Genomic DNA, 8,920 nt, shown 5'->3' on the forward strand with positions numbered 1-8,920 from the left:
GGCCGCACGCCGCTTCCTGTGTTGTGATTCGAAGCGAGGGGCGGCCGCGGGAAGGGCCGGGCTCGCTCCGGCCCCGGGCCTGGCCGTTCCCCTGGGAACCTTCCCGGAACGCGCCCGGCGCTTCTGCCACCCAACAGCCGAGGAAATTAAGTTTAAAAACACAAAAGGAGCTTTTTAAAGAAGTGTTCGCACGCCTCTGCTGAAAACGGAGCCAAGCAGAAAAACTCTTTCATTGCTTACTTAAAAGCATCCAGCTGGCCTGAAAAAATTTCATTTAGAGAGATGAGCTTTTAAAAAACACTATTAAAAATAATTCCGTTTCATTTTAGTTTAATTTCTGTAAGTGTTTGCTGTACCTGAACACAGTTAATAACGCAGAAAAAGTCCTGCATCCCTGGAGATCAACAAGTTAGGTGGAAGCTTGAGCTCTCCTTGGCACCCCAGCCCTAGGAGATGTGACCTCTGAGGCCTTGCTGATTCTCTCAGGACTGACAGGACTGCATGTGACAGCAGAGAAAGGCCATCAATCCCCACCAAACAGGCTCTATAAGCACTGCCAGACACAGATCTCTAAAAACCTTTAAGGCCAGACTCTACAAAAAGCTGCGTGAAGGATTTCTTGCACAGGAATTGTCTGCAAGGCTCTGCCCAGCGTGTTTGTGCAAAGCATAAAGATTTAGCTCTTAACATGCTCTACAGCACCTGCTGGGAAAATGAGTTGTTCAAGTGTTTTACCAAAGCAGGTTGGTTTGGTGGGATTTTTTAACGGTAAAGATTTTTTAACTTTCAAATTTTAAGTTAATGACTTTGATAAAGAGTAAAAGAATATGTAACTCATGAAACAAGCTCAAGTGAACGGTCACCTGTTAAAGCTGCCTTTAGTCCATTGCACGGTACATAAAAAATTTAAGATTCTGGTTTTACTTACATGTCTTGGATCCTCAGGATTTACAGAACCAAGAGAACTCTGCAAATCTTCAAGCTCTTTCTGATTTTTCCCTATTTCTCTTTTCTGTTTCTCTATTTGTTTCTCCAGTTCTAGGGTTTCCTTACGTAGCTCCTGCAGGATTTGTAACTTTTCACTCAATTGCTGTTCAATTGCATCCTTGCTGGCCTGGGACATCTGGAGACAGCATTAGGAGGTTGAGTGAGTTGGAAAAACACAGCTGATCAAGAATATATTTAACATTTAAATAAAGAAGATCCTGGTCATGGATTTTCAGGCAAGTTAAAAACTAAAAATAGCAATAATTGATGACAGTTAAAGAAGTGGAAGATGCTGTTTTAGTTTAATGCTGATAAATTAATTCTTGCTGCCAATTCTGTAGCCACATTGCTTATCAGCTGCACAACTAAACCTACACAGCAGGTTCTTCCAAAGGGTTCTGGGGAAAGGCAGCAATAAATCAACACCAACACATGGAACAGATGCCATTAACTGCACTACAGGTCTAACAGCTGCTTTATGAACAAGCTATCTAAAACCTGTAAAATTTTTCTGATGTTTGACAAATGGATTTATGCCGGTACAGCGGTTTCTTTATAAGAATGGGGAGAAGAAGTTGTATTTTCTTACATCAACACTGCTTCAAACACCTTCCCTTGCTATTCGTGGAACAACTTACTTTTTTCTGGGCCAGAGCATCCTCCAGTAGTTGCAGTTCCCCTGTTACTTTCAACACTTGTTGCTCTGCATCTCCAATCTCACTTTGCAGTTCTTCTAATCTTCTTTGTGCTGCAGACAAAAAAAGTCCAACACAAAACCCCCAACCCCACAGAATACATTATAATATTGTGTATAACACTGATGCACAGCTGCTGTGAACATATTAATCAGCATAGCATTAACACACTGATAATCACAGCTAATACGTTCTGGTTTCTTGAAAAGTATGTCCAAAGGTTTTTTAAGTATTACACAATTAAATTCATGCATCAAATATGAAACCTCCCTAGAGCTGTGTTTTCAATAACATGTAATGCTTTCATCCTGAGTTATCTTAAAGTAACAGCAGTAAGAAACTGTAGCAGTTTTGACACCAAAAGAGTGTCAGCGTTTAACAATCACAGCACTTCCAGCCTTTGAAACACTGTTTCTATTCTTAGGTCAAGCATGTAACCAGTGGAATAAACCACACTGACATACGTATTTTTATTTGATAAAAGATAAGGTTTTACCTGAATTAATCTTTTCTTCCTTATCTTCCAGTATTTTATCTAGACTTTGGAGATGCAATTCCAGCTGGGGTTTCCTACAGGAGTCATCTTCCTCCCGTTGCATTTTCCCAACCTGCAGCTGCTGAGCTTTGTCAGTGATGTAGCCTTCCCTTATAAACATATTTCTTTTGTACCTGGCCTTACCAATGTAGGGACTTTCACCAGGTACATGATCAAGTTCAACCTCCTGAAATGTAAGAAGCAGAGTATTTATCTCAGAACTATGGCTGCAGTCAACTCCTAACACACATTTAACTTTCCTATCAAGCATAAAAAGGAAAACCAATTTGAAATTAGAAGAATTAGAAGAAAATAGATAATACTTGGCTATTTTGGCCTTAAAGATCATTGTTTTATAATGGAATTAAAACCAAACAAACCCAATTTGGGTGTGACCAGTTTGTTGCAAATATCTGGAGGAACTTTTTCTCAGTATATTGAGCTTACTTAGATTATATTTAGTCCATTACATTGTTGCACTTAAGTTTTACTCAGACATAAGTTAATTGTAGTAAATGATTACTGATCTTTACTTTTCTTATGGATTTCATTCTGGCATCTCCACATTTCTGTTTGCATGTATGACAGAGGTTGGGCTTTTAATAAAGCAGCATCATTAGTTCATAGAAAAACTATTATCTTCTAAGTTGAAAAATCAAGGGAAACAGCAATGAGAAGACCCATTATTTTAAAATTATTACCTCTGAGGGAAAATAATTTAAGGGCTCAAATTTGGCATCGATCTTGTAAAAGGCCAGCTCCTGCTCCAGCTCATACTGCTTCTGGCAAGCCTGGGTGAGCTCCACAGTCTTCTGCTTCAGCTAAGAAACCACAAACCCAAGTGAGTCTCATTCACTGGAGTGTCAGCATTGTCACACACACTGCAGCTCTACAGAGAGCAGGGCACAGCCCTTAATGTGGGAACAAAGCTCACAGCACAATTTTGGATCAAGAATATCACAAAGTAATTGTGATATTCTTACCATTTTATTACAAGGTACAATGGTGACTAAGAGGAGACAAAAGCCCCAAAATTAATAGAATACAAATGATCACATGAAAGGCCTTTAAAGTTCATGTACATCAAAGTGACAAGTTTATTTTTAAACCTAATTTTGGATAAAACAATAATTTGGGTACAATCCTTTAGCAAAATCTAGGCCAAAAAAACAAATATATTTGCTGCAACTAGTGAGCACGAGGACTATTGACCCTCATGGTCTGTAAAAGAAACAAAATCTCTCAATTGTCAGGAGTACAAAATCTATGTGTTTTATTTTAGCTTAAACATGTGCTAGGTTGGTTTTGAGGTTATTTTTAAGTAAAGGTCCATCATGTGATTTCCTTTTAAATCAACTTTTCACACTGAATACCTGAAGGAGAACATGCAGCACAATTCCAATAGAGAGCGGAAAGCAGGACTAATGGAGGAAAAGAAATAGAACAGGAAAGGCTTAAAGAAAGATTTAAAAACCTGATAAATGTCATGCAGAAATTAACTCTGTTTCAGAGAAAAGGGGAAAAAAATAACAAGAAAATTGCATCCCAAACCACTGTGAATATAAAGTCTCACTGGGACACTTCATAATAATGGTGCTACTTCAGGGAACACGCAAATACAACCTAGAAACAAAACCAACCATGCAACCCAGGGGCACAGTGGGGCTACCTTGAGTGAGGAACAAAGGCTCTGCAGGAAGGGGACTGTGACAAACCCAGACACCAGCTAAAGGGAGACAGAAGCGAGCCAAGTTTGTCATCCAAAGGAGAAGAGCGGGTTCAAGCTGCGAAGTATTTGCTGCTAAATCTCATTATACTGAAAATTTCATTTTAGAAGCAGATTGCTGGTTAGTGTGTGTGTGTGTGTTCAGAGAAACAGCTATAGAAGTACCAGGTATAGAGAGTCTGAAGGCTAAAATTTTAGAGGACAAGTCTAACAAGAAAAAAATCCAAATATTAAGCTCCCATCAGGTCATTCACAACCCAGCACTCTCAAGTCAATAGGACTTTCCTTGCATTTTATGGCTGCCAATGAAAGAGACTCAAACATAAGTCTTTAGGATGATGTGAATAAAATACAATTAAACTGTTGTGCATTACCCAAAATAATAATCAAGGGCTATTAGTGACATACAACTTGTATGCACATCTTGTTTCTGTAAAAGTAGCAATTTTCTCCCTTATTGCAGCAGCACTTTAGAGTCTGACCAGTGCAGCATATTCAGTACATCAGCAATTTAGCAGCTTAACCTTCCATCAATTGACAAGATTTTAAACATAATTTAATAAATAATAACTAGAAACAAAGAAGTTACTATAAATCACAAGAGTGATACTGAGTTCAATATACTTACTTTTTCCACAGAAAAAATACTGAAGGTCAGTAATCACTCTCTAAAGAGTTGGAAGTCTCTCAGTTTTAAAATTAAACCTTCAGTCATTTGAACTCCCACATTACAACTCTGTGCCCAAAGATTTCCTTAGTGCCAGGGATTATCTTACCAGCTCGTTTTTGGTGCCCAGGTCCCTCTGCAGCTCTTCAAAGCTTTGTCTCTGTTGCAAAGCCTTTTCCTTTAGTGACTTGTTGAGCTCATCTTGCTGGTGAAGTTGCTCAAGCACTTTGGACTGGTTAAGTTTCAGGTTCTCCATCTCCTTTGCTGTGTTTTCCAACTGTCTTTCTAATTTTTCTATCTCTTCTGAAAAAATCAGAGAAACATTCAAATAGAAAAATCTTTTCCTTCTAAACTTAAATTTTGTGTCATTCACTTTAGATTTAACATATTATTACCTAAATTGAACCTCTCCAGAGCTTCTTGCCTGTCATGATTTGTCACTGGCTGTCCATCCAAGTTTTCCAGTGCTCTCAGGTGGAATATGGTGTACAAGCAGTAGTGAGGCAGACTTGCAACTGGATTTTCAGCAAGGAACAGAGAGGTCAGATCTTGCAGAGGCTTTAGTTTAGCTATATCATGGAGCTAAGCCAAAGAAAAAGAAAACAATGATTAGACATCCTTCTGGAAAGAATGAAAACCCCAGGAGTGAATTTCTGATTATGTAGAATGTTCTACGTTAGGTATGTACCAAAGGATTTATTTTAACCTTAATGCTAAAGAATAAGCTCTAAAAACCTACCAAAATACACAGTATTATGACTAAAGTCACTTCCTAAAAATCAAATTATTTCCTCTATTTAAAAATGCCACTGCAAAGGGGATAAATGCAATCAAGCTTTATCTTGGAAATTTCAGGATACCAAGGCATGTTGATAGATATAACCTTCCAGAAACTTATGCTTTCCCAAACAATATAGATTTATATCTTCAATACCTGCACAAAAGGAGTTTTTCTGATCAATAATTTTATTAGGCTCCCAACCACTGCGTTTCACAGCAAACTTTGTGGAAAGACACTCAGCAATTACTCAGAATAAGTCAATCAATGTAAATACACAGCTCACTTAATGAAAAGACTGAACAATTCCTGTTTCTAACTGTCATCACTTACTGAGGACACTTTATTCTGTTTCATGTTAAGGCTGCGCAGGGATTTCAGTTTCTTCCCTACCCACACAGGAATGTGCTCAATCTCATTCCCTGCCAGGTTCAGCTTCTGTAGGTTCTGCAAATGTTCTATGCCTTCAATTTTGCTGAAAATGAGAAGCAAAACATAATTTGTCATGAACCACAGCAAATTTAAAGTGAAACTGAGGCATTATGGATAAGCTACAACAAAATCTCTCACAATTAATTAAGCAAGAGATCAGCAAAACCATTATCTACTGTCACGGACAATTCAAATGAAATTATACCAGTTTACTTGTAAGTACTAAATTAAGACCAAGAATCACAGCATGATTTTCTGTCATTGTAGCAAAACCATTACTTTTGCATACCTTCATTTCAATATTAACATTATTTTAATGCATGGTAATTCCATTTTAATATGCAAAATATCTTCTTTTTTTTCCCCTGAGAATGCAATGGGACAAAGATGAATCAAAATAAAGTTGTTTTGTGAGGGTTTTTTTCCCCCCATAAAAAAGAAGGATCAACTGTAAACTGACACCATGAAGAGCTACATCTTTAGTGTTTTCATTAAAACTAATCAAGGAAACCATGCTAGGTTTTAATTTACTTGGGCATTTTCTATGAGTAGGTGTGAGAATTAAGTATTAAGTAAACCATGAGTATTATAACTAAGTACAGCAGGATGTGCTCCTGTGACTGCACTATTTCTTGGGTATATATGAACTGCACATAACTAAAGCCTGAAAACAGAGCAGTAGCAAAATGCTAAAAAAAAAAGCAATGTGTAGAAACTCTGGGGTTTTACTCACTTCCCATTGTAAATGTCTCTACTGAAACAGCAGCTTCACTGCTGTAAAGGCAGTTTCATAATAGTAAAGATCATAATTAATTGACAGAAAAATTAAAAGGAATTAAGAGTTTTGCTACTGCATGAACCATTACCATTCAACACTTTTAAACCACTCAGACAAGACACCAGGCTCTCAAAAGAGTTCAAAAGCAATTTAGTGAGTTTATGGCCTGCTTGATCAAGCCCATTCAGCTTCCTCTCCAAAAAAAAACCCCAAACCCTTATTATATTACCTGCAATAATAAACTGTAAAAGTTTAATTAATTTTTTAATGCGTTTAATTGGGTTACTGCCCACTCTTCATTGTGGTATCTGGAAACTTGCACTGCTGGCTTGGTTTCCAAAGAAAACAAATTAAACCACAGCCACAGTACACTGACAGCACTTCCCAGAACTATTTATACTTCTAATACCTCAGAGCTTGTGCTTTTTAAAAAGACCTCAAAGCCTGTTAGTCTTGACATACAACTGGGAAATCCACATCAAGTGTTGACTCCTGTGAGACAACTCACTTAAGCAGTAAAAGAAAATCAGCTTTATTGATCCCAGGCTGTCCAAACCCTTTGGTGTTTCCTCTTACCTGATTTTGTTGCCAGACAAGTTGAGTTCACGCAGCTTCAGCAGTTTATCCAACTTCTCAATCTTCTCTATTTGGTTGTTACTAAGGTTTAGTACCTCTAGCTTAGAGCACTTTTCCAAATTTTCTATGTACTAAAGAACAGAAAATTAATCCCTTAGCATTGCAGGGTGTTGGGTTTTTTTAAGAGAAAGGCAGATTTCTATTAATTAAAAATACCAAGTATTCAAACATTTTATTAATCACAGTTCCACTGTGGTATTCTAAAACCCCAGTTTAGGTATAGTCTTCTACACTGTTGGAAAGCTGGATTTTAAATTTACAGTGGGCCAGTCTTCATCTACATAAAAAGGAGCATGTTATTAAAAAAAAAAACCACCAAACCCCCACCTGAAACCAACGAAACCAGCACAATCCAAGACCTAAAAAATGACATGAATTAATCTCTTTTAAACATCACTCTAATGAATTTAATTTTTTTTTTGCTCAAGTCTCCACTGCCTTTTTTTTTTTAGCAGAAGGCAGTTGCAGAACTAGGCTAACAGAATTAGACTATGCTGTTTACACTCACTTAAAAATAAGCCTGCATTAAACAATAAATTGTAATTATTTTAAACTTAGTTTAATTTCCAGCTATTTCCAATAACTTACCTTAAATTTCTTGTCCCCATCCTTTGGGGAAGAAAGATTCAGTGAGATTATATATGCCAAATTTTGCTGGTTTGACAGACGCTTTATAAGGGGTTCAGTTACGTACTTAACGCCTGGGCTAAAACCATTTTCACCTGAAATTAAACAGAAAGGATTGATGATTTTTTATTTGTCATTCTCTTCACACTGAACACTGGAAAAACATTGAAAATTATCCCACCAGAAGCACTTAGAGGAAGCAGTAAAAGTCTCATTATTCTCCCCAGTCTTCATTACTCCTATTTCCACATTTGTGTTCCAAAATAAAAAAAAGATGAAAGCAATTTTTTCAGGCTTCTTTCCAACACATCATACATCTTTAATCACACAATTCACAGAACACCGGCTTTTAATGCTTGTGGTATGCACTTTGATACCAGTATTATTTATTATACAATACCTTTCTGAAATTTAAAAGCAGGTCCAACATTTCCTGCTGGAATATCCAGTTGCTGGGGGCTCTGCTCCATGGTTTTGTGAGCAGCTGGAGATGTCTGTTGGCCAAGATGTGGAGATGTGGCACCTGAACTGACAGGTGACATTGGCTGAGGTGTCTGGGACGCTGATGCCTGTGGTTTTCTACCTGAAGCTTTCCTTACAGAACCTTTCTTCATTGCCAAAAATGCTGGGTATCACATGGCAGTATCTGGAAGTACAGAAACAAGTATCAGTCAGTGTAAAAAGCTGAATCTTAAAGGTTTGCACGACAACCAAGGTGCTACAGAAGCATGCTGTGCCAAAACCCACATCTCTGCCAAAAACCACATCTATGCCAAACCTCCAGCAGGTGCCAGCTTCCAGTTTTCCTGGCATTGGGAAGAACGGTTACACCTTTATACTCCCACCCTTCTACAGCAGGGCCCCAGGGACTGACTGAGCTGCCCTGTGTTTGCAGCTCTTCTTCCTCCTGTCCTGCAGGCTCCCGTTTACACATAGTCTGGCAGGTCTGGAGATACTCTCAGCTAAGACCAACAGAGCTGGCAGGGCCACAAACAGAGGATTGGATCCCAGCTGTTTTTGCCAAAGGTAGAAATCACCCACTTTGCAGCTGGAACAAAT

The 8,920-nt window shown here is 38.1% G+C and overlaps 1 protein-coding gene across 4 annotated transcripts in view; it reads right to left on the reverse strand.

Annotated features, from left to right (window-relative positions):
- The window catches only part of CNTRL (centriolin), a 26,255-nt gene extending 17,716 nt beyond the window's left edge, over window positions 1-8,539 (reverse strand). Inside the window, exons 1-11 of one of the 4 annotated variants that reach the window (XM_017745632.1) lie at window positions 8,262-8,538; window positions 7,823-7,956; window positions 7,175-7,305; window positions 5,722-5,863; window positions 5,006-5,192; window positions 4,720-4,913; window positions 3,591-3,638; window positions 2,919-3,038; window positions 2,179-2,404; window positions 1,626-1,735; window positions 929-1,123 (exon numbers count right to left, since the gene is read on the reverse strand). In XM_017745632.1, the coding sequence (XP_017601121.1) occupies window positions 929-1,123; window positions 1,626-1,735; window positions 2,179-2,404; window positions 2,919-3,038; window positions 3,591-3,638; window positions 4,720-4,913; window positions 5,006-5,192; window positions 5,722-5,863; window positions 7,175-7,305; window positions 7,823-7,956; window positions 8,262-8,475 (1,701 nt within the window). In that variant the 5' untranslated portion in view covers window positions 8,476-8,538. Of the gene's footprint in view, window positions 1-928; window positions 1,124-1,625; window positions 1,736-2,178; window positions 2,405-2,918; window positions 3,039-3,590; window positions 3,639-3,886; window positions 3,944-4,719; window positions 4,914-5,005; window positions 5,193-5,721; window positions 5,864-7,174; window positions 7,306-7,822; window positions 7,957-8,261 lie in introns of all 4 variants that reach the window. The other 3 variants (XM_017745631.1, XM_017745634.1, XM_008642298.2) reach the window with 3 other exon arrangements.
- Between the last annotated feature and the right edge of the window lie 381 nt (window positions 8,540-8,920).

Source organism: Corvus brachyrhynchos, unplaced genomic scaffold (assembly GCF_000691975.1).
Source record: "Corvus brachyrhynchos isolate BGI_N302 unplaced genomic scaffold, ASM69197v1 scaffold59, whole genome shotgun sequence".
Lineage (NCBI taxonomy): Eukaryota > Metazoa > Chordata > Aves > Passeriformes > Corvidae > Corvus > Corvus brachyrhynchos.